The sequence below is a fragment of the Gadus macrocephalus genome, chromosome 6 (assembly GCF_031168955.1).
Source record: "Gadus macrocephalus chromosome 6, ASM3116895v1".
Lineage (NCBI taxonomy): Eukaryota > Metazoa > Chordata > Actinopteri > Gadiformes > Gadidae > Gadus > Gadus macrocephalus.
The window spans coordinates 10,602,575-10,627,302 of NC_082387.1; the positions used below are offsets into that span (position 1 = coordinate 10,602,575).

General features: G+C 42.7%; 3 protein-coding genes across 5 annotated transcripts in view; 1 reads left to right on the plus strand and 2 right to left on the minus strand.

The window, feature by feature from the left end:
• The window catches only part of agtpbp1 (ATP/GTP binding carboxypeptidase 1), a 29,197-nt gene extending 16,205 nt beyond the window's left edge, over nucleotides 1-12,992 (minus strand). For 2 of the 3 annotated variants that reach the window (XM_060054056.1, XM_060054055.1), the window contains exons 1-11: nucleotides 12,838-12,992; nucleotides 11,838-11,900; nucleotides 10,596-10,726; nucleotides 4,969-5,036; nucleotides 4,123-4,186; nucleotides 3,638-3,784; nucleotides 3,028-3,159; nucleotides 2,734-2,827; nucleotides 2,571-2,608; nucleotides 1,916-2,124; nucleotides 321-498 (exon numbers count right to left, since the gene is read on the minus strand). In XM_060054056.1, the coding sequence (XP_059910039.1) occupies nucleotides 321-498; nucleotides 1,916-2,124; nucleotides 2,571-2,608; nucleotides 2,734-2,827; nucleotides 3,028-3,159; nucleotides 3,638-3,784; nucleotides 4,123-4,186; nucleotides 4,969-5,036; nucleotides 10,596-10,726; nucleotides 11,838-11,869 (1,093 nt within the window). In that variant the 5' untranslated portion in view covers nucleotides 11,870-11,900; nucleotides 12,838-12,992. Of the gene's footprint in view, nucleotides 1-320; nucleotides 499-1,915; nucleotides 2,125-2,570; nucleotides 2,609-2,733; nucleotides 2,828-3,027; nucleotides 3,160-3,637; nucleotides 3,785-4,122; nucleotides 4,187-4,968; nucleotides 5,037-8,852; nucleotides 10,000-10,595; nucleotides 10,727-11,837; nucleotides 11,901-12,837 lie in introns of those variants that run through there. The other variant, XM_060054057.1, reaches the window with a different exon arrangement.
• Nucleotides 12,993-13,047: 55 nt separating this feature from the next.
• Nucleotides 13,048-21,827, plus strand: naa35 (N-alpha-acetyltransferase 35, NatC auxiliary subunit). Its single transcript, XM_060054058.1, has 23 exons — nucleotides 13,048-13,197; nucleotides 13,804-13,933; nucleotides 14,093-14,126; nucleotides 14,281-14,395; nucleotides 14,550-14,624; nucleotides 14,781-14,948; nucleotides 15,245-15,311; nucleotides 15,418-15,461; nucleotides 15,562-15,612; nucleotides 15,817-15,900; nucleotides 15,994-16,108; nucleotides 16,301-16,479; nucleotides 16,946-17,005; nucleotides 17,167-17,273; nucleotides 17,574-17,640; nucleotides 17,813-17,911; nucleotides 18,740-18,918; nucleotides 19,186-19,322; nucleotides 19,716-19,783; nucleotides 19,883-20,023; nucleotides 20,400-20,522; nucleotides 20,982-21,062; nucleotides 21,184-21,827. The coding sequence occupies exons 2-23, from the start codon at nucleotides 13,813-13,815 to the stop codon at nucleotides 21,241-21,243; spliced, it is 2,175 nt and encodes a 724-aa protein (XP_059910041.1). The 5' UTR covers nucleotides 13,048-13,197; nucleotides 13,804-13,812; the 3' UTR covers nucleotides 21,244-21,827.
• On the minus strand, nucleotides 21,411-24,628 carry LOC132459090 (kallikrein-8-like). The gene is made up of 5 exons (XM_060053465.1): nucleotides 23,526-24,628; nucleotides 23,192-23,201; nucleotides 22,837-23,104; nucleotides 22,220-22,344; nucleotides 21,411-22,118 (listed from the first exon to the last, which is right to left on the minus strand). The coding sequence occupies exons 1-5, from the start codon at nucleotides 23,777-23,779 to the stop codon at nucleotides 21,969-21,971; spliced, it is 807 nt and encodes a 268-aa protein (XP_059909448.1). The 5' UTR covers nucleotides 23,780-24,628; the 3' UTR covers nucleotides 21,411-21,968.
• Between the last annotated feature and the right edge of the window lie 100 nt (nucleotides 24,629-24,728).

The window sequence follows — 24,728 nt, forward strand, 5'->3', positions numbered from 1 at the left end:
TCAGTGAGTGAGTGCATGAGTGAGAGAGTTAATGAGTGAGTGAGTGAGTGAGTGAGTGAGTGAGTGAGTGAGTGAGTGAGTGAGTGAGTGAGTGAGTGAGTGAGTGAGTGAGTGAGTGAGTGAGTGAGTGAGTGAGTGAGTGAGTGAGTGAGTGAGTGAGTGAGTGAGTGAGTGAGTGAGTGAGTGAGTGAGTGAATGCATGAGTGAGAGAGTGAGTGAGTGAGTGAGTGAGTGAGTGAGTGAGTGAGTGAGTGAGTGAGTGAGTGAGTGAGTGAGTGAGTGAGTGTGTGTGTATATGCGTATGCTTTTGTGGCGCCAACCTCCAGGCATTTGGCTGTAGATCTGTGCCACCGGGCCCCCTGCGGGCACGTGTGGTAGAGGGTAGTGAAAGGCCGACTTGATGGTGGGCAGAGGCAGGCGGTTCTTGGGAAAACACTTCCTCATGATGAGACTGGAGGTGTTCACCAGAGGGTCCAGCGTCCGCACTGGGAGGCACTCCTGGGAACCAGACAAAATACAGGAGGGCAGGAAGTTGAACAACAAGACTTGCTCATTCTTAAGTGATCCTCCTTGAAAAACATTGAGGTTGAAGAAAGGCTTGTGGTACTTATTCAGGCTTGGATTAGGGTTGAAGAGCGTGATGTTTTCTGTTTTGAAGACCCATATAAAGTAGGGTATGGCAGAAATATTAAGTCCATGGGATGATGTGTTCCTTCGTAAGTTTGTGTATATTATATTGAATTGTGGCGTAATACAAGCTGATAAAATATAATAAGATAAATATTGTTTTGTTCTTTTATAGATTTGACCTAGAAATGCATTCCTTTTAGTTGGTTAATCATAAATTAGACAAACAGGAACATAACAATAGTTAGCTTTATTACTTTCCTAAATTTCAGATGAAAGTAAATAAGACACGAGTAACATTGTAGGCCACGGTGACACATCGTGGCTGCGATCGGATCTGGCAGATCCAATCCCAGACTTGTGTCCAGACTTGACAGATAAATGCAAACTCTGTGGCTGGATCTGTGATCATATTTCTCGTTCCTGGTAAATATTTAAATACTTCCTGGGGAAAATGCTGCTGATTGCCAAAGGAGAAGCCTCTGTTCTTTTCCCTTAAAATGATACATTTTTGTTGCTCCCGCAACAGACGTGCAATGTTCAGCAGAGCACAGAAGACGTTGCCGAGAGGTAGAGTTTCATAGTCAACATTTAATTTGACCGTCATTGCTGCAGGTCATAAATTAAATGAAATCATACCATGAAAGTAACTTTACTTTGGTGCAGAAACAAGCATTAACCGCATGCATTACATTCTTAAGGGGCATTTTTGGTTGATTTGATGTTCAAGGTTGTAATTAAATAGCAAGTAACCTGTCCACAGCGTGCACAGTCCACTGCTACCAGACCTGATCACAATGTAGGCCAGACCTCCTTTGTGATCTGGTGTATCGGATCCCAATGCAACCAAGATCTGATTCATGAGTGTCCTGACAATTAATGCATCTCAGCAGGATCGCTATTTCAATACGACAAAAATCACATTGAAACCACGAAGAGTAACCATAGCCCCTATTGCTTCTAGGGGACGGTCTAACTTAGCGATGCATGCTTAGAACAGGAAACAGTATAGCTCTCAGTGTTGAAAATAGAAACGGCGGGTCGGATGGTCGAGTGCGTTTGACTCCCAGCGAAGAGGTTCTGGGTTCAACCCTACCTGTAGGCATCCTAGAGCTAGATGCCTAAAACCTACCTGGTCCTAAATGACACAAAAAAGTACACTGTAAGGCACTATGGATCAAGGCATCTTCTTCATGACTAAATGGTACTAATAAACAAAGCAATCCCTATCCTCGATCTATTATTGATCTATTATTGACAGCAGAAACGACATGGACGCGGCGCTTACGTTGGAGGTGTTGTAGAGGACTCTCATGCCGTCGGCCTCGATGAAGGCAGTCCTGCCGCACTTGATGTTGGTGATGTTCCTGAGGCTGGCCAGCAGGCCCTTCCGGATCAGCATGTGCCGTTGCCGGGTGTCATTGCGGTGCCAGTCTTGGTAGGCGAACAGCAGGAGGGGGACGTGCCCTCGGTCAACCGCCCGCCGCGCGTTGGTCTCTACACAGGAGAAGAGAAGGAATGAACATACGTTATGTGGCGGGCAACAGTCTGGGGGGGGGGGGGGGACTGCATCACCAAGAGCCAAGGGCACTTACTCATTTTGATAGATTTACCCTTAACTAGAATATGACTTGCTTATCTAAGTGCTTGTTTATTTTGGGTTGTCAAGTGTAATCCAAGTGAATAAGGAAGAAACGGATGCTTCAGTTTGTGTCCTTCATGATCATTTAGGTGGTCTGTCAGGCGCCTGCGGTGTTCTTTCGCCCGCATTAGGTAAACAAGCATCAAGATAATCATCAATTTAGCGTTAGCACTAGCTGTTAAGCAGACAGAGGGATTGAGGTGACAAACCCGGACGGGAAAGTACGCCGGTTTTAAACGGATAGCAAACAAACTAGTGACAGCTAGGCCATGGAATCGTTAGTGGGATGTAAAGAACTCACTGGATTTGAGGAGGGCTCCCAGAGTGTCCAGGGCCACCCTGTTGATGTGGGACACATGACAAGGTGAGTTAGAATGGAGGACGAGCAGACGCGGCGGCGGCCGGAACATGCGACAGGAGACGACACTTGTGTGTGTGAGTGCTTTGTAAACGTGTGGCTTTACTTGAGCAGGGTGGTGTTCTTCTTGGTGTGCGGCCCCACGATCTTGAACATGAGCTCCACTGCACCGCTTTTCCCCAGAGAGATGGCGTTCACCGCTGCACAAAAGATGCACACATACCCCCAAGGACCTCAATCTGAGAAACACTTGGGTCTTTATTGATTTGCAAAGACTCATGGAGGGTAGACGATCTAATGAACTGATTTACCCAAAAGAGGAAGTAAGAAGGACAGAAACGGAATTTAATCCTAATCACACTTCTCTATTACACAAAAACAGTCTTGCGGATCGGCTTACAGTTGGAAGAGTAGACCCTGAGGACTTGCAGGCAAGGCAGAACCAGTTTGGAGTTGAGGAGGTTCTGTTTCAGTAGGTTGACGGTGACATTCAGAGCGCCAGTCAAACGGGCCTTCACCCCAAACTTCCTGTCTGCGGAGGAAGAGAGGTCGTCAGGGAGGACAGAGTAACAGGTTCGGTTTATGTGCACTGTTTGTATGTATGGCTAATCCTCATAATTACATGGTAGCCTGTTTGTAGCCTGTTATGTAAACTTTAAATGAAGCCAGGCGAAGACTGAGAGTTTTATTCATTCTTCGTTTTTAAGATGTCTCAGGCAGGGATACTAAATGTTTAAAAATGTATAGCCATGTAGAGCTGGAATCAACATAAATGTTGATATTTCACTGTCATCAATTTATCAGCATGAAAATTAAATGTTTTTCATATCGTTTTAACCACAAATTTGTGATCACGGTTGGTCAGATATTAGTAAAAAGAATGCCACAATGGAGGGTATGTTTTTAAAACAAAGAATTTGTCAAATGAGTTATAAATTCATACCCGTTTACGTGAACTTTACAGAGACTTTGGTAGCCCAGGCCTATGCTTGCGCCTGCTGTGAACATACCTTTTGGTCCCACTTTGGCCAGCAGGGAGTGAAGCTGCAGCATGAGTTCCTCACTGGGAGGAGACTCTTTGCTGGCAGAGATCAGCAGCTTCAGTAAGATGGCGGGGCCCCCCTTGGACACAAACACCGCCACCCTGCGCCCTCCGCCTGTTACACACAAGAGAAAATGTCAACACTGATCATGGAGAATGTATACAAATTTAAGAAATTTACAAAATGGTTTTGATTTTTTAATTATCTATTTTTTTTTATTAATATATTTTGTCCCATCAATTGACCTGTGTGAATGTAGTCAAGGGTAGAAACACACACACACACACACACACACACACACACACACACACACACACACACACACACACACACACACACACACGCACACGTACACACACTGTCTGTCTGAAAATAAATGTTTCGGTCAACATGAAAGGGAAATTAAAATGTCTGGCAAATACTAGACATTTTAGCTACTTTGAGCTACTTACCCACAGTAAGTAGCTCACTGAGGATATAAAGAATGTTCAAGGTGGTCTGAAGATCTCGGGAATTCTGTAAAAAAAAACAGACACAATGACAACATCCAATGAATGAATACATTTTTTTTCAAACAAAGTTTCAATTTAATTGCACCGCAGCACTAGCGCTATTCAAGAGCATTCAAAGAAATGCAATAGCGCAGACGACTGAAGGAAAAGAAAAAACAATCCTAACCCGAGGTTGTTACCTAAGTAACAGCATGTTATTATTAGAAGGTAGAGCTTTTTGATATAGGAGGAGTGTGAAGCATTGGATCATGATGAAAGAGATGTCGAGGAGCGGGCGGGAGAAAATAAAAAGGACCACCTATGCAATAAAAACATTTTACAATTGTTTTAAAATGAGTGAATCTTTTAAAATATCCCTGTACACAGATAGATGGTACATGGCAAAGGAATGCCTATAGTGCGACATAGCGGAGAAATAAAAAAGGGCTGCGACCAAATGTGTGAGGGGTGCCACCAGTAGAAAAGGTTGGTTTTGAGCCCTGCAATAGAGCCATCATTTAAGGATCTAGCGATGATTGTGTTTCCAGGTCAAAATGGATGTGAGGCGCATCTCTGACCTGCACAGAATGATCATGTGGACCATATGCGACCAAGCTGTTTACACAAGCAAGTGCATCCAACGATGGTCTGATTGATCTAGGTGTCTTGATAGCATTTTACTCCGGGAATGAATGCAAACGCTTAATACAATTAGGGTTTTCCACATATCAGCTAATCATTTGAATGATTCCTTCCTGCATGCATGTTAACATAATGAACGATTCAGATTATAATGTTGTCACAGACCTCCAGGGAAGCCAGGATGACCTCCATGCCAGTTGAGCCTTTGGACATCACCTCCTTCTTGGTCTTCTCTAAAACACACAGCATTCAGTGATTATTTTTCCACACATGTCAAACCTTGAATACTTTACATATACTATACACAACTTTAGACATACAGAAATTATTGTGGAATGTAGGAAGCATTCTTTAATATATCTGCTGTGACAACTTGCACTTTTTTATTTTTTATTAAACTAGGTTGTGCAGCAACATACTTTTTTACATAAACATCTGCTAAATGACCAAATATAATGTAAATGTATGTATTTTGCACAAGAGGTAAATGCAATCCCTACACATGGAATAAAATATTATAAATACTGTAGATAACAATAATATCAATGGTCAATAAACACTTTGTTTATTATTGTATGCATTCCCATCACCATGATCAGTATGTACACCAGCATGTCATGTAAACATAAAGTAAGAAAGTATAACATTTCGTGTTGGTAGAGCTGTCACAGTAAACACCCATCACAGGGTGTCATACTGGGTGTCATAGACGTCTGAAATGATTTCAGCGATTCAGTCGGGAACTCGTGGGCCTCACTGAACCAACGCTGTTCAGATGGGCTTTCTCCATCTCTGCCATTCTATTCTCCCCCTCACTGCCTATCTCTCACTCTCACGACTCCTTGTTCTGATTGAGAATTCTGAGGCCCCGGCAGGTCTATGCCCCCACAGGTCTATGCCCCCACAGGTCTATGCCCCCACAGGTCTATGCCCCGGCAGGTCTATGCCCCCGCAGGTCTATGCCCCCACAGGTCTATGCCCCCACAGGTCTATGCCCCCACAGGTCTATGCCCCCACAGGTCTATGCCCCGGCAGGTCTATGCCCCGGCAGGTCTATGCCCCGGCAGGTCTATGCCCCGGCAGGTCTATGCCCCCACAGGTCTATGCCCCCACAGGTCTATGCCCCCACAGGTCTATGCCCCCACAGGTCTATGCCCCGGCAGGTCTATGCCCCCACAGGTCTATGCCCCCACAGGTCTATGCCCCCACAGGTCTATGCCCCCACAGGTCTATGCCCCGGCAGGTCTATGCCCCCACAGGTCTATGCCCCCACAGGTCTATGCCCCCACAGGTCTATGCCCCGGCATCTGCCTTCAGAGCTGAGAAATTCCGCTCTCCTTTTGAGGCGGACGCAATGTGAGAAGACTGCTGACGGCCTCTGCACAGGCCAGCACGCAGAATTCAACACAAAACAAAACACCGAAATGCCAAGAAGACAGATTCAAACTGACAACCACACGTTTCTGAAGCAATATCAAAAGAGGAGAGATATTGAAGATAGTCTTCAAAATAGCCATTTTGGCGGCCTTTATGCTGATGCTGGACAACAAGACACTACCTTTCGGAAGTCTACAAATGTAGAACGGTATTCAAAACGTGTTAGGTGCAGAGTCGGGGAACAAAACCATAGCAACATTGTTGCGCTGTGGTAGAAAACAATGAAGGTTTAAAAGGATATTCGCCAAATGTTAGTATGTAATAGTGGAGAGGACTGTACCAGCAGGGGGAAGAGGGGCAGGGTCCAGACCGTGTTCCATTGTTATTCAGCTCAGAGGATCAGACAGACATCCCTCTGTAGTCAATGATATCAGTCTATCTCTCAGTTCACTTAGATGCAAGTATCAGTAAGGTTAACTTAAAGTATGAATTATACAAGAATAAAAAGGTAAATATATTTACATCAGAGCCAAATGTTAAACACTTGATATTACCTGGCTTTCCTTGGTCAACTAGTGCATGCATTCTGTGGGACATTTACATGTGTTCCTCATTCACAAGTTACAAAAGATATATCTCCAACCCTCTCATTTCTGTATAGGTGGCCTCCAAAAGACGGCTGGCTCACGTCACGGTGACAGGAAACGCCCTGCTATGGTTTCTCGTCTGTAGTTTTAGAATGTATATTCTGTAGGCTTAAATTAGAGTCAGGGTAACAAATCCATACCCCGGTTAAAATCAGACAATACCAGCTTTAGAATCATGACTGTATATGACACAGACAAATAAAGTGGCATTAACTATTAGAAATGCATATTTTAGGGTTTAAATTCATATACCTTTCACAGGGCTCATCTCTTAAACACATGTGGTAAGTCATGGTGATTTAAGATCAGGTTAATAAACAAGGCAAGCAATGGATTTTAATGAAAGACCTCACTTCATATAACTAATGTATAATATGTAACTTCATGTAACTAATGTTTAATATGCAACCCTTTTGTACGTAATGCTTGATTTACTGTATGGAATGTGTTTTAGACATCGTGGGCGGGACATAAATGCTAATGGTGAACGTCAAGAGCCCGTAGTTTAGAGCATTGTGATTGGCCAAGGATATCTTGGGGGAGGCCACACAATTAGGATATAAAGTGGAGCTCCAAAACAGTTTGCGAGTTCTTTGCAAACCAACTCAGGTGATGTTGTTACTCTCTGCGGTGACAATAAAGCCTTGATCATTCAAACCTAGTCCTTCTCGACCTCTTGTAATTTTTAGAATGTGGGTTATCCACGACAGTGCCTGTTTCTGTTGCAAAGCAACCATGAAACATCTACATTTAACCTATGATGACGTTCAGCGCTTTATTTTAAGAGAATTTACCTTTTTTTGAGTAGGGCATCAAGGGCGCGCTGTCAAAAACGCGGTGTTGACTGCACCGAATAACGAGGTGCTCATCAACTCAAAAGCAGCGAGGAGCACATTTGCTTCACATTGATAACGCTTATAAAAAAGTCACCCCAAGCTGCAATGTTAGAGCCGTTAGAGTCAAGTTTATACAAAGACTTTATTTTCTGAGGCTGGTGAGCAGTGTTTATGTTCAAAGTTCCACACACATCCTTGATTAAAATAAGAATTATATTTATGTTCCGGTAGAACAAATCCATATTTGTACAATTAATTGAATTGTACAAACACCAACAATTCAGATCTAGAGTACCATTTGATTTACAGGGCAGTAAATTAAAAGGGAGCGGAGATGCAGCCAGTGCTGGAAGAATCATGTGGTGGTTCAAACATAGATCTGCAATGACACATGACTTGTGTGTGTGGTAGTTCATCTGAGACATGTGTGCACCCACACACCCACACACCCACCCACAAATACATGTACGCATGCACGCACACATTCACCAATGCCAGGGAGGCTGGGATACTGCTGACCTCTAAGAACATTGCTGTCATACCAGACTTTTTTAAGCTCTTCAAAACAAAATTACATTTCAACACTGATCCTCCAAGCCAAACACTAAATCCCAAGAGATCACAATGTTGTCTTATGAACATAGCAAAGAAGCAATCTAAATCCTTTCATTGCATTCAGAATAAGCATTTCACCCTTTCTACTAATATTTACGAATAAATCATCCATAAATTTGCTTTAAAGGGGTGCATGTGTTCATGTGGGTGGGAGGGGGGTTAACATCATGTGCTTGGGAAGCAGAGTGGGCTTTTTGAACCAGTTCCCTTAAAAGGGGTAATGTTTGCGCTCAGAGTTTTCCCCGTACAAGCAAAAGTGGGTGATAAAGCCATAAAATGAAACCTATCCAATGAAACATTAGCGAAAGTAGCAACCCAAAAGTGGCAAAGTTAATGTTTTGATCCGTTATAGAACCTACCAGCACGTGTGCTGAACAGAGAAACTGTGCAGCTGTAAATGTGACTGCTTTGTATATTTTGAAGCAATATAAAAGTCTCAAGTACATAATGATGTCATACAATCTCAGAAGTCCAACTATATGAAAGTTAACTCGGATCTCTGAGTCAAAGGACGGGAAATCCGTTTTTTGCAAGGATATTCGGTCAAAAGAAGATGACCAACAACGATGGTTACCTGATGAATCTTCACAGACCAAAGATCCCCTGTATGTCCTGGTGAAACTATACTCCATACCTCAGCTCAGTCCAAGCTCAAGGATCAAGTGCCTGCTGGTTGGTAAACAGTCAAATATTTTGCCAAACGTCCTAGGCTGGTGTTCGCACAGCCGTCTTTACACAAGCTGACACCAGAGTAAAGAGATAGGGAGTACAGTGTCAACCATATAGACCTTCCTCTGCATGCTATTGCAAATATAGACCACTCCTTAGGGGAACCGGCGACTGAACAAGCTAACTTCCCTCCCGTTTCCTCTTCCTCATGCCTCCAGCGGTAGTCAGCAAAGAAACTAATGATATCAAATTAAGTAAGGCCAATGAGTAAAAGAGACCAAGAAAGAACGAAAAGAGACCAAAACAGAGTGAAAGAGATGACAACATGGAGAGCCAAACCGCCATGTAAATCCTACCCTAATTCGATGATGCTAGTAACGCCTTGCCAGACACTCCTTTGACCCGTTAACCAATAGTATCCCTTCTCTCCGTCCCTTTGCAAATGCCAATCATTCCCTCCCGACGTCTACAATGTCATGGGAGTGACAACCCAAGAGGCCGGGTCTGCGGTGTGGAACTGAGGTCAGCAAGGCCTGGACACGAGGGTGTATCGTTACGCTGAACAGGTTCACCCTCCCGGCCTCCTCACCCACGCACACTTCTTTGGATATCCACAACTAGAAACCATGAGAGACTGAGAGGAGAGGAGCAGCTGAGAGACCCTGACTGAATGGTACGCAGCATTAGATGTTGGATGCAAGATTACGATTAATCAAGAGTGTCTGTCAGCAGGGTTGCGGTCTTTTGATCATTTGACATATTTTCTCATCATGCAGACTTTAACTGATGATGCAGGCCGGCAAAGAGCAAGGGAGAAACAGGGAGGAAATGCAATAACTCAAAGGTCACTCCTCAGATTCCCAAGCAAGCTTAGAAGCAGAGTAGAAGGCCAAAGTACAATGTTTAGGCTTATAATGACAAGTGGTAAAATAATTCAGTAACAGTTTTAGATTGCACACAAAAACTTTACATTTTGTAATCATAACAGTGAACAGATGCAGTAGCACAGGGCCACCCCTCAACAGGCAATAGCTTCACAGACACAACTCCAGCCCCCTGCCCAGCCCTCAGCTACCCCCTACTGGTCAATAAGAGACATGTTTAGTGGCAACTAAGTAGACAAGGGAGGAATAACCTTCCCTTGACTGTGAACGTATTAGACGTGTAAGTCATTATCACCATGTTATAATTAGGAATAGTCCCATCATCCTTTATCACATTTTGGTTTCATCCACAAGCTTCTACCTCAACTAAGCATGTTGTTAATCAAGTGAATGGAAACAGAGCCCCTGTGACAAAACATATATTTTATGGTCTTATACCAGAGAGGCAAGCTTAATCTTCATTTGGGGTTTAGGATACTTAAGTTATACTTTAAGTAAAAATAAACAAAGGAGAATACCTACTCACTGATTGTGAACTGCCAAATCTGAACTGGTGCAGTGCCAAATATGTTACACCATATACTATCTACCATGAGCTTCTCCAACATTACATATAGTATAACATTGGAAGATAAGAGTGTGTGTGTGTGTGTGTGTGTGTGTGTGTGTGTGTGTGTGTGTGTGTGTGTGTGTGTGTGTGTGTGTGTGTGTGTGTGTGTGTGTGTGTGTGTGTGTGTGTGTGTGTGTGTGTGTGTGTGTCTAACCCTGCGTCTGTATGAGGTGGAGGATCTTTGCAGTGAGTTGGCGTGCGATCTCTGCCTCCGTCATCATGGACTCCCTACTCATCCTCTCCAGTTGGCCCAGCAACATCAGCAACCTGGAGTTACTGGGTACACTGGGGACGCAGACACATACACAAAAAAATAAACACACACACAAACAAACACAAATATTTATACGAATGTTGATGATTTTGTCCCTCTCAAAGTCAAACTGTATCAGTGACTATGGAATTAAATGATATATCACAAAATAATGATGACATGGTATTGTACGAGTGTTGAAGGCCGAGAACATAGCCCTTAAAAACATGCACGTGTGGGAGAGAATTTCTACATACATCTCTTATGTAGAAGATTTACAAAACACGGCATGTCTAGATAAACAACTTAAGATTGGATGCTTAATTTACAAACTATACTAAACTAAATAAGTTGTTAGGATTTCCCACTGCATCGATATTTTAAGAACATCTTAAGCAAAGGTTGATATGTCACTAGTTGGCATAACAACCAGCACCATGGGAAACCAAATTAACCCCAAGAAAGATAGCCAGTTGAGCAGAGTTCCATGCAAAATGTCCTTATAAAGACACAGAATGGGTAGCTGGTTTGGGGTAAATCAAGACGGAGAGGAAAAAAATCCCATAACATAAAAAGGAAAGGAAAACATAAGAATAGAGGGAAAATAAGAGAGCTATAAAAATCATTGCTTGCTTTGAAGCCGACTCCATAGGCCGACATTGAATTGTTATCTAACTTTGCCAGGTATTTACAGATTTAGCCATTCGTTTACTTAAACACGAATAGTGTAGGTCATAAATAAAGGTAATTTTAGTACATATGCTTGTAAATAGGCTTTTTATGAAATAAGAACCGGAATAGATTATCTTTAATAACCAATAAAAAGGCTTTATCAAGTGAATACTTTCACAAACAATAGGGCCAACATGTAAACGAAAGTGACCCTTCTTATACTGTCATGAAAGATGACAGGATAAAACCTGAATTGACAGGGAAACACACATACACACACCACTAAGCGTAAGCACAACCCCAATAAAATAATAAAATGGAGCAGGGTATAAACAGTCCCAGTGAAGTACCCGTGAGAGAAGAAGCAAACCTAAAGCAGATGGTTGTGACAGGCTTTTCACATCAACAGACACAAACTAGTGTGCGTACGTGTGGGTGATCTCTCAATCAATGACTGTTTTACATACTTACCCTTTTTCAGAAGTCATTTTGGGCTTGTTCATTTTCTTTCACCAAATTGACATGTTTTATCCCCTGTAAGAAATACCAATTAAATCAGTATACCTACAGCCTCAAACCGTCATACAAAACCATTTGATAGGTGATAAGCCATACATATTGGCCTATTATTCAACCGTTTTCACACCAATGTAGTTTATGGCAATCTCTAGCATAGCTTCGAGACTGTAGTTTCACTCCCCTAGTTTGACGAAACACAAAGGTATTCGTAATACATACAATACAAAGGTCTCAGATGTCTTCGAACAAAAGGGCTGTAGACAACGTCATTAAGAGTGTGGGTCTAATATAAACAAAGCCTAAACAAACGTTGAAAGCCGCGTCTGTTGGAGAGAGGCATAAATAAATGCCATGATCAATTACTTATTTATACAAAATGTTACATAAACAGTCTATCTGCACGGTTGGCGTATATAGAGCGTCAATAAAGACACACGCTGTTAACTAAAGAGACAAAGAAATAGAGCTGCATCGATGATAACAGATGAGTCATACACCATGATGTAACATTATCTGTTAGGTTAGTGTCAAACCAGTCCAAATGGATCTCTCGGCTGATAGACTAATCAATGCAACCGACCACTGAGCTAACCATTTAGCAACTGACCCTCATCTATTTTATTCCAATGGTACATTGCCCTAGCTGCCAGCTCCTGCAGAAAAATATGGCCTATTTAGCTGCATTCTGCACCATGCATCCCAAGAAAAATTTTGTTTATTTAGCTATAAATAGCAAAGCAACAAGGGGCTTGTAAGAGGCCAACACAGTTGCTGCACCTGCTCAAGTCACCCATTCAATAACGTCCGCTAGCTGAGGCTAACTAGCACCGTCTCCGTCCCACTAGGAATGATAACAATAACCCCTTACGGCTGATACGAGATCAATAAACGTCACAGAACGTAACGTAGAAAATGGGCAAATAACACAATTGGGCATGGACATCATACGAACCTCTATGTGAAGGAACTGTTGTCCCGTAAAGGGCGAACTAATTCCCTGATAAGGAGCTACTGTTTTGAGTGTCGCCTGGAACGCCCCAGTGATGTTGTGATAAAACGACCCCTCGGTGTTCTGGAGGGCTGTCAGGAGGAGCTGTCACCGTGTGGAGACAGCGCCAAAACAACGCGAGAATCTCCCGGTCCCTGAGATATGACGACTGGTTCAGTCAGAGCGAGCCGCTAATCCAAACATCCATGAGCGACGCTAACAAAAACTACATTTCCCGTGTAAATACCCCCCTATGACGTCAAATGAGTGCGACTTGGACTCCCCAACGTCCAAGGGGCTATTCCTTTTAGCTAAAACTGCAAGGTATGTGTTCCTTAAAAAATACAAAATGACATGTAATCGTAATCATTAGACACATTTCCAAAGGACAGTGAATTGATATAATCAAATGTTTTATGATATGTATTATAATCTGGTTTGTTCTGCCTGCATAACTCATTGTAGTTCACTGTAGCCTATTATGCGATGCTATTTGACTATTAAATACGCTATAGTTACCATTAATAATTGCAAAAATAAGTGTTATTCATATCTTCCTCATCATCATGCTAGTTACATTGGAACAGAAAATATCCAGTGGGCATTCAAGTAGTAATGTCCACCTTTTTAGGGCACGATTTACGATGCCAATCAACAGAACATTGTGATCCTTGCTCCAGTATACCTCACGATGAATAAGTAATAAATGGGCAAACATAAGACCCTAACCCTACCTCTGATGTCCAGCCTTCCCCTAATGCTTTGTGGGCTTAGACAATCTCAGAACCACTACCCACTAACCTTGAGGGTGTTTAAACAACAGAATTATGTGAATCCTTTGTTGCCAACTTTAAAATGTTTATAATATAATGGATGATGTTGTTGTTCTTGTTTTTATTCTATTGTGGTCCTCCCTTTGTGTTTTGCTAGATTGTCACAATGGTGATGAAGTCGTCAGTTGATGATGATGATGCAGGCTGGGGACTGGGGATCCCAGAGAAAATGAGGAATAATGTCAACTGGGTTGATGTTACACACGAATTCAAGGGAGCTTGCAAAGGTGTGTGTGTGTGTGTGTGTGTGTGTGTGTGTGTGTGTGTGTGTGTGTGTGTGTGTGTGTGTGTGTGTGTGTGTGTGTGTGTGTGTGTGTGTGTGTGTGTGTGTGTGTGTGTGTGTGTGAGACATATGATAATTAACTCCACTCTATTTTTCTATGCAGAGTTGAATCTTGGAGAGCTTCTTCATGACAAACTGTGAGTATGACAGCTCACTACTTTTTCCACCTCGCTCAAATGTGTCTTTAACTAATTCCACATGGTACTAATTCCATATAATAATAAAAAAGGGTGCTGAAATGAAGACAAATGATTATTTGGCTCATTACTCCCGTGTGCTTTTATGTTGCAGGTTCGGGCTTTTTGAGGCTATGTCTGCCATAGAGATGATGGATCCTAAGATGGACGCGGGAATGATCGGGAACCAGGTCAACAGGAAGGTTCTCAACTTTGAACAGGCTGTAAAGGTGCCGTATTTTATTTTTAACTAAAAAAATATTGATGTTGTTTTTTCATGATAGTGAGACGAGTCCTGTTCAAAATGATGGTTGTTTAATGTTCAATGCTACACATCGGATGAATGCTTCCTAGTGCTCCTTTTTTAAGTGTTTGTATTTGCAGGACAACGCCATCAAGGTCAGGGATCTGAGTCTTCCTGAGCTCATAGGAATCATAGACACCTGTTTCTGCTGCCTGGTATGATCGACCGGCTTAAAAAAATAGGGAATCTTCCATGCATCAATTGTTTTCACAGTTGCACATCTTTTATTACACATCACAGTTTGTCCAAATGTTGCATTAAACGATGGACTTGTTTTTATTTTGTTTCTGCGTTCATGCATGCGTGTCTAGATTACATGGCTGGAGGGTCACTCCTTGGCGCAGACGGTGTTTACCTGTCTCTACGTGCACAGTCCCGACCTGATCGAGGACCCGGCGCTGAAGGCCTTCGCCTTGGGCATCCTCAAGGTGTGCGACATCGCCCGGGAGAAGGTCAACAAGGCGGCCGTGTTCGAGGAGGTAGGACGGCAGGGCTCACTCTGTGTCTTCGACAGGTTCAACATCATGCACACATGATATGCTCTGTGAGGTATATGATTGTTTTGTGCGTTTAGTAGTTGGGAACTGGATTGTTCCGGGGTGGTAATAACTGGAGATAAACCCTGCAGTCGTCACTGTTATCTTGCAGCTGTTGGTAGAAGGTTTTATTCTTCAGACGCACATGATTTCAAATAGGTTTGCGCAAAGATGATTTCTAGGGATGTAGTCTGCTTCTTTTTTTATGCCTTTCCATTCAATTTATTGTTCCACCTCAGGAGGACTTCCAGGCCATGACGTATGGCTTCAAGATGGCCAATAATGTCACTGACCTGCGGGTCACAGGTAGGAAATAAGATTATCGTTTTTACTTTGCCACGATTTTAAACTATGTGGGAATCTGCCTTTTTTAATTTATACTGTGTAAGCAATGAGGTTTCTGTTCTTTTAGGTATGCTTAAAGACGTGGAGGAGGAGTTACAGAGAAAAGTCAAGGTGACACTGCAACTCCTCAAAAGTTCAGTTTGAGGCTATTATGTAGCTGATCCTGAGTTTAATTAAAATGTTCCCTCCATGGCTATTTTCTAACCGACAGAGCACGCGCACTAGACAGGGAGAGCAGCGAAACGCTGAGATAGAGACGGAGGTAAGCTGCCTATCTTGTTCAAACATATCAAGTGTGATTTTTGTTTGTCCTTCGTGACTTTTACAAATGTCAGAATAATATGTTATTTATTAATTGCTTAATGAATGAGTATCCTGCAGCTCAACGCGTTATAAGTAAGAAGACTCAATAATGTGCTTGACTAAATGTGTGTTTGTTTTTTACATCTTGCTGTGTGTTCCCCAGCATCAGCAGTATTTGGCCCTTTACAACAGAATCAAGTTCATTCGTTTGCTGCTGACTGCTCTGATTGCCTTTACAAAGAAAGAGGTAATTTGCATTGCATATACATGGTGACCACATGTGTATTTAATGTATTGTTACCCATCATAAAGTGTGTTTGTGTCTGTGTCTATCTCTAAGACCAGTTCAGTTGGGGAAGCCCAGAAGCTGATGGCTCAGGCTGCTGACCTACTATCGGCCATCAACAGCAGTATACATCACGGCATCCAGTCACAGAATGACACCACGAAAGGAGGTACCATACACATGAGCTACACACAAAATATCCATCGCAATAACACACATACATGTCAACACAGAACCTTTACATTTAGTGAGCAAATAGTAACTCAAGGTGAGCAAGGTTAATACAATATATGCATTTCTGATCATTTCATATTCTGCATATTAAATGTAACGCGTGCCCCCCCCCTATGGCCTGTTCCAGACCACCCTATCATGATGGGATTCGAACCCTTGGTCAACCAGAGATTGCTGCCCCCAACCTTTCCCCGCTATGCCAAGATCATCAAGAGGGAGGACATGGTGGTGTACTTCAGTAAGCTCATAGAGCGCATCAAGACCCTTTGTGACGTCATCACCACCATCAACCTCCATGGTATCCTGGTAAGGAGGAATGGGAAACACACCACCACACATTATGATCTGACCGAGGAATTTATTTCACAAAGTAAAACCCAGATGAGATATTTCTGGGAAGATAGAAATATTAGGAATAAATATTCTCTTTTCCATGTGAGTCTGTCTTGATCTTTTCATGGTCTTTGTTCATGTTTACTAGTGGTGTTTATGTTCAATAAGGTCATGTCCATAACCCTTACCCTGTGAACTAATGTATAAATGACGACCATAGTTAACATGAACACCATTAGTGAATGATTACCAGACCCTTAGTTAACTGTTCATTCATGTTCATTAATCCTTATTACTGCATTCACTAACTTGAATTGATGGTTAATTATTGAACCCTTATTGTAAGGTGTTGCCAATATATTGAACGTCGACACATTGCGGTAACATAATGGTTGACCATGTTGCTGTTAAAAGTGATTGTTGTATTTGTGGTTGCCAGGACTTCTTCTGTGAGTTCAGCGAGCAATCCCCCTGTGTTCTCTCCAGGTCCCTACTACAGGTATGAATCAAAACCGTCTGCTGTGTCTTACCTGCTGATTTATATCATGTTAGACATTTCAGAAAACATGGGAAAATTCGTAGTGATTTACTACCAGATGCATTATAAATTGGTTTTGTTGTTAAGGAAAAACAAACAAATAAATGTTTTTTTGCTTTTAGACAACGTTCCTGATCGACAATAAGAAAGTGTTTGGAACCCACTTGATGCAGGACATGATCAAAGATGCCCTCAGGTGTTTCGTGAGTCCACCGGTCCTATCCTCAAAGTAAGTTGAGCTGTTTTGTTCAATTTAGGTTATAACAACAGGAGAAACTGCTTCAGGCATCTTGCGTAGTTAATTTAGGCCAAATGAAAAAATACATTTTTTTTGCCCCGTTCAACCTAAAAGAGTGTTTTACCATTCAGAGTTCATTTTCATGCATTTCCCCTGCCTACACTAGCAAAGATTCTGCATTTTCAAATGTATCCACCAGGCGTTTTTGAAAGTAATTTTTTAGTTTAGGCCAAATAGCAGAAAAAAAGTTTCTGATGATGTTTCTAATGATGCTCCTATCCACCTGTCCAGGTGCTGTCTGTTCAACAACCACCAGGCCAAAGACTACATTGACTCCTTCGTCACACACTGCTCCAGGGTATGGCGACTTACAGAATATACACTGCGGACATGATGTGTTCAGTTCTATCCTTGTTTGATTAGTGTTACTGAATGTCTTCATACATTTTTATTCCTTTTATAAATCACTTTTTGCAAGGTGGTGTTTGCGAGACAGGGATGGGTCAAATGTGAATGTGTTGTGTCTGTAGCCCTTCTGCAGTCTGATTCAGATCCATGGACACAACCGTGCTCGGCAGAGAGACAAGCTGGGCCATATCCTGGAGGAGTTTGCCACATTGCAGGATGAGGTCATCATCTTTCATTTATCTTTCAAATTGACCATGAAGCTCTGTAAATACACAAACGGTTTTATACTGCATCTGGCCACCAGGGGCTCTCAAAGCACATTCTACATTTTGTGCCTCACATACACAGATATCTAGAGATACACCGATAGTGGTTTCAAGGACATGTGAGACTTCAACCAGAGAAAACAAAGGATGCACATTTTCATAAATGGCGAGCAGCTTCGCCTAACTTCAAATGCAATTAGTAAGGGCAAGTTCCATCCAATCAGATGAGTCGTACAGTCACTTATTAAGATAAGATGTACTTTATTAATCCAAGACAGGAAATTAGGTCACAATAGTCACAATGGAAAGTACAGGACTGTAATACAAGTAAGCTGCGTTTCAACAAAAATTACCCGGAACTTTTAGTCACAGGAACTATATTGCAAGGGACGAAAAAAGTTCCTTCAGCCATAGGCTCAGATCCTAGGGGGATGGATGGAGGTGATGTGTTACCTCCAACTTCCCCCCCCCCCCCCCCCCCCACACACATCAATTATTTCTAAATTAACGATGTAATTGAAAATATAGATTTAGTTGAAGCCGACTCCACTTTTGAAATAATTCCCAAATAAACGCATCACTTTATAATGATTAAGGTTAGGGGCAAACCCTGGCACCTAATTTATACCCTCGTTCCTACGGGGGAAATTTAGCTACAGATTAAAAACTGGGAATTCAAAAGAGGTTCAATATATCCAATAAGAATCTGGAAATATTTCTAGTGTGGTGCTCATAGAACGGCCGAGGTCACACTGTGGTCTCTGCCTCCGTCTCCTTGTGCAGGCGGAGAAGGTGGACGCTGCGCTGCACGGCCTGCTCATGAAGCTGGAGCCTCAGAGGCAGCACCTGGCCTGTCTGGGCACCTGGATCCTCTACCACAACCTGAGGATCATGATCCAGTACCTGCTCAGTGGCTTCGAACTGGAGCTCTACAGCATGCACGAGTACTACTACATCTACTGGTAGGAACGTACCCATTTGCATGTGAGTTTTGGAACAGGCCATAGGGGGGGGGCACGCGTTACATTTAATATGCAGAATATGAAATGATCAGAAATACATATTTGCTCACTAAATGTAAAGGTTCTGTGTTGACATGTATATGTGTTATTGCGATGGTGACCAATTTGTGCTGCAAGTGACACTTGCGCCGGTCCCTCCGACGTTCCCATGAGACGGTGCCGGATGTGAATGAGAATGCTGGTGTGTCTCGGCCGGTCCTCCTCCAGGTACCTGTCAGAGTTCCTGTACGCGTGGCTGATGTCCACGCTGAGCCGGGCGGACTCCTCCCAGATGGCGGAGGAGAGGGTCGCCGAGGAGCAGCAGAAAGGGCGCAGCAGCAAGAAGGCCAAGAAGAAGAAGAAAGGTAGACGGGCAGACACGACCCACTGTGTGTTGTTGTTCTATTTCATGTAGGCTACGCCGTCTTCGCCTTATGGGCTTGTCCCGTGCGTGCGCTCGCGCGCACGGGACAAGCCCATAAGGCGAAGCCCATAAGGCGAAGCCCATAAGGCGAAGCCCATAAGGCGAAGCCTAGACGGCGTAGCCTACAATCATAGAACTAGAGTTATAATAACATAACTATCGTATTTGTTCTTGTGTCAATCATTGCTTTGACGTTGACATCGTCTCTGAATGTTATTCGTGACGAAGGAGAGCTAAACGTTCTGAATGACACCATGTCGACGCAAGCCTCACCCTTTCGTCATTTTCACGTGTGAAGATGATCCATGCGCCGCTCTCTGTCCTTCCTCGCCAGTGCGCCCCCTCAGCAAGGAGATAACCATGAGCCAGGCCTACCAGAACATGTGTGCTGGGATGTACAAGGTATACATCCCCCCCCTCTCTCCCACCACACACAGGCACGGGACATGAAGAACCACATGACGTGGACAAAATTCTCTCTCTGTTTCCTTTTGCGTCCAGACCATGGTGGCGTTGGATATGGACGGAAAGGTGCGCAAACCCAGCTTTGAGTTGGACAGCGAGCAGGTTCGCTACGAGCACCGCTTCGCCCCCTTCAACAGCGTGGTCACCCCTCCCCCCGTGCACTACATTCAATTCAAGGTAGTGTTATTCACCGTGTCTTGTATGCACGTGAACCAGTCACTTATATGTGCACACAAATGAGCAGGGGCAATCTGCTGGCAGCGTTAATGTATTACGTCATCTCTGGCAATGTTAGCAAATTGAATATTTGAAAGTGTTTGTTTCATTTTCATGAAATACAACTCCACATCCAAATGAGTCTAGTGTTTACTTTGTTACTAATTATACATTTGTATAATTTATGTCAACCATGTCTGTGTTTTCTAATTGGCCGAGGATAAACATCGGCATGTTTGTATATGTTCAGGGATGATTGTGGATTTCCATGATTCCGGCTCTCCTCTGAAGTAGCCCACATCCAACATGTGTCCCCCACCATGCCTCCTTTCTCCAGGAGATGTCCGACCTGAAGAAGTACAACCCTCCACCGGGATCCTCTGACCTCTACCTGGCGGCCAGCAAGCACTTCCAGCAGGCCAAACTCATCCTGGAGAATGTCGCCACGCCGGACCCAGAGGTCCGCAAGTATACTGGGATGGAGCCCCCCGTTCTGGCCCGGTCTTTAGTCACCCAGAGTAGAATCACTAAGCATCAGACCAAAGTGAATAAATTGCCGTTTACTAACCCACAAGCACCGGAGGTCTGAAGGATGTCTTTGGGTGAACGTGTACACACCACCCAAAATGGACATCGCTTGGCTGTGATCCCGGCAACTCACTAAGGGAGGCAGTAGTGCTTACCACTGAGCCACCATATCAAGGATAACCAGAGACGATACAAGATAACAATGATTGAAACGTGGGTCCTAACCCTACATGAATATTGTATACTGGCAATAATAAAGCAACAGTATAATATAGTATTTTATATTTTCATCTAGGGTCTTGGCCTGTCTGCGTGTATTCTGTAGTGTGCTTTCTGAATTGTACCCGCATACCGTTACTGCTAACTGGTTATTGATGTTTGTTGGTGACAGGTGAACCGCATCCTCAAGGTGGCCAAACCCAACATGGTGGTCATGAAGCTCTTGGCCGGGGGACACAAGAAGGAGAACAAGGTAACACATCCTGGAAAAACACATGCGTCCACTTTTGCGTCAGACATGCGGGTAGTAATGTTGTGTTGTGAGCTGCTGACACAAGGGTCGCGACTAAACAACAATATATCTTCCTTCTTAGGTTCTCCCAGAGTTTGACTTCTCAGTCCACAAATACTTCCCCTTGGTGAAGATCATTTGATTCAGAGGAACCCTTTCAAGACTCGATACTTTGCAGAAAATCCTCAACCAAGTGCGCCTGACAGACTGTCTATGTTCAGACGATTGAAACCAGACTACACTGCATACGTCTGAAATCTTGAGTACGATCTTTGTGGCATTGTACACATCAGTATTTTTGCCAAGGTGTGTCTGTTTGTATGTGCGCATGTTTTTGTTCAAATTTTCTTTGGTGAAAGCATGTTTAGTGTGTTTCATGCAAAGGTGTGTTGTTTTGAGACTAAAGTGTGGTTTGTATTTTGAGACTAAAGTGTATAAGGTTACGTATAGAATCAAGTCACTGTTTTTGTTTTTATTTTAGGTTGGATACACAATTGGGGTTTGGGGCAAATTAAGCTAATATTGAGCACAAAGCCTAGTCCAGCTAGGTCTACGTTCTTCAGTATTTACTTTGTCCTGTAAAACTAGGACAGTCCAAGATTTTTTTTATTGTGTATAAATAACTGATGTGATACTTTAGAGAAATAAACCTGCTGAAGATATGTTTGGATTTCCGATATTTGTGAAAATAAAACCTTTTTTGTTGTAATTTCAACTACCCAAAAACCCATTGTAAATATTTTATAAAAACAGTTGAATGCCACAACTTACTTGACTTACTTAAAATGAACACATGGAAATTCATAAGGAGACACAATTTTATTATGTCTTGAGTATCTCATTGGATCTAAGACTTTTACAGCTCAATTACGGATTTTCTCGCATGGTTTTGGTAATCCAGTCCAGGTAGAAGCAGATATCAAGAATCTCCGATACGTTGGTACAATCGTTCCTACGTTTGTTGACGATGATACCATACAGTTTATTGTCGTACACCATCGCCGAGCCTGCATCACCCTACAAACGTTGAAAGCGGAAAGGAAAGTTATTGCATGCTTGCCATAATCGAAATACATGGGATTATTTATATAAATATATATATATATATATGGTCTGACCTCGCATGACTGGACACCAGCGCTGTGAGCACACATAAGGGTTGTTGCATGCTTCCCTCGCTTTTTGTCTTTAGCCTCACATTTGGTTATCTTAGTCTTCGCACAACGATGTTTTGGTTTGCCAACTGTATTTGAGAGAGAGTTTGTGTTCAAAACAGCCAAGTGAGCCTTATCTAAAACTGGTTCCCAACTGGTGTGCCCCAGAGGCGTGGCTATATATTAGGGATCAGGAACACAGGGCACAAGACCCGGGGCCCAACGTCTTCAGAGCAACAACAGGTTCTGAAAAATGTCATTCTTATAATTTATTATTATGTTATCTCAATTAAATCTGCCCAGCTGGGGGCCTAACAGACTAGGCTCTGAGCTTCCATCCAGTTCTACCTGGACCGGCCTAGCTAGAGCCCATCTTTACCACGAGTACTCTACCCATGTCCCATCTTCACCAGGAGTGCCCTAGCTACCGTCTATATATACCAGGTGCCCTAGCTACAGCCCATCTTTACCAGGAGGGCCTTAGCTATGGTCTATCTTTGCCAAGAGGGGTAGGGAACCACCACAGAGGAAACCAGTCATCTTGAAGGAAAAGAAAAGCATTTGGATTCCTCACTCCTCACCATCGTCTCTCCAGCCTCCGATCTGAACCGTCTGACGCAGGCTGGGGCCAGTGCATTGCTTCACGGGAGGAGTAGAGACTCCCTGAGCAGCCTCCTCGTCGGCAGCCTCCTCTGGGGCAGCCTCCTCGTCGGCAGCCTCCTCGGGGGCAGCCTCCTCAGGGGCAGCCTCCTCTGCGCTAGCCTCACCGGGAGGAAGCTCTATGGCGTATTTGGCCTTTACTGCTTTGTTTAGTTTAATGAGCATAATATCATTTTTCTCGCCGTAGAACTACTGCTGTTTGACATCAATTTTCTGAATATTGGATTCAGAAAAAGGCCAAAATTTGTCTGTCCAGCTTTCAGCAGCAAAGGTTACTTTCAATTTGCTGTAAAGAGAGGATATTGAGACTTGTTACAATGGGATTAAATCAGATTATGATTCATAACAGGGTAATGTATTTGTTTTAAATCAACTAAATGTGTGTGCCTACATATGTTAGCGTCCCAGATAGCTGGGGAAGCAAAACTGTATGATTAACTTAAGATCCATATCTCTTTCTCAGTTCAAGATTGAAGAAAGAATTTCATAAAAGGAGATATGGTCTCCCATCGCAACCTTTGAAGGCTATACACAATTCTGATAGATTTCAGAAAAAGATTTCAATGCAATTATATCTCCTAGCTAGAAAAAAAATAAAGAGATTTCCTACCGTTTTCCGCAACGAGCGGCAGTGAGGAGCCAATTGGTGTTGAGCAGGGAAGCTCCACAGGGGGATTGGCCATCGTCCCAGCTCACCTTCACATGGTATTTCCCCTCCGTCTTACATGATGAACCGCCCAGGATTCTCTTCTCAATATTACTCTCTGATGCTGCACCTGAACCAAATAATGTGCAGCGAACCAGACAGAAATTACAAAACAAAACAAACATTGCTTGGTCCTTCTCTAAAAAGTATGAATACATTTATGCTTCTGTCAATGTGGTTAGAAAACGAAAGCATACCTGCAAGCATCAGGGACAAAATAAGACAGGACAGCATCATAATGACTGCAGCCAGAGTGCACCAGTTCTGTCAACTATCTGTCAGCCTGTCAGCCAAATATTTATATCCTTCACCTATCACCATAAAGACACCTAGATAGTTTATCTTGAAGCTTTAGTCAAACGATGGCCCATATAACAAAGACAATGAAGCAGAAAGAGGATGCAAATTAACTTGAATGTGTCAACTGAAATGAATGTGCTTAATGTCCAATACAATCTAATTCTATCATTATAAATAGTATAATAAATTCTGCATAAACAATAATACATTAATAATGAATCAAGGACAATCAAAGACATTTATGAAAGAATGAAATGTCTTCTCATTGTTAGTTTAGATGTAGCCTGACAGTAACCCAGTCATGCATTCAATCTCCTAAAAAATATTTTCTTAGTAATTGCTAGTAAGGTTTCCTAACCTAGATAACATTAGGTAATGAGTCTTTCAGCATTTTCTGTTTTTAAAATTGGAGCAATCTGATCTATATATAGGGCCTATACTTGGAACATATAAATGCAACATAGTAGAGGGTTTTAACTAATACTATTATTTACAATTATATTGTATTTATTTGAGAATTTATGAATTTAATGTTTATTTGTGAAAGACTCTTGCGGCATTGTATTGCTTCATTAAAATGACTTTCTCTTGCAGAAGACTACCAACTGCAGAAGTGTGCCGTTGGTAGTGCCCATATCGTAATGCTTCTTTGAATATTTAATAAGTATATGAAAATCATTTATCGTAGGCTTATCTTATTCTCCTATGAAATTCTCCAACTTCGGCCAACGTTGAGCCTAAATTAAAACTTGAAACACCTTTCCTCATTTTCACTGGTGATTGCCGTCAATTGGAAACATTCTCATG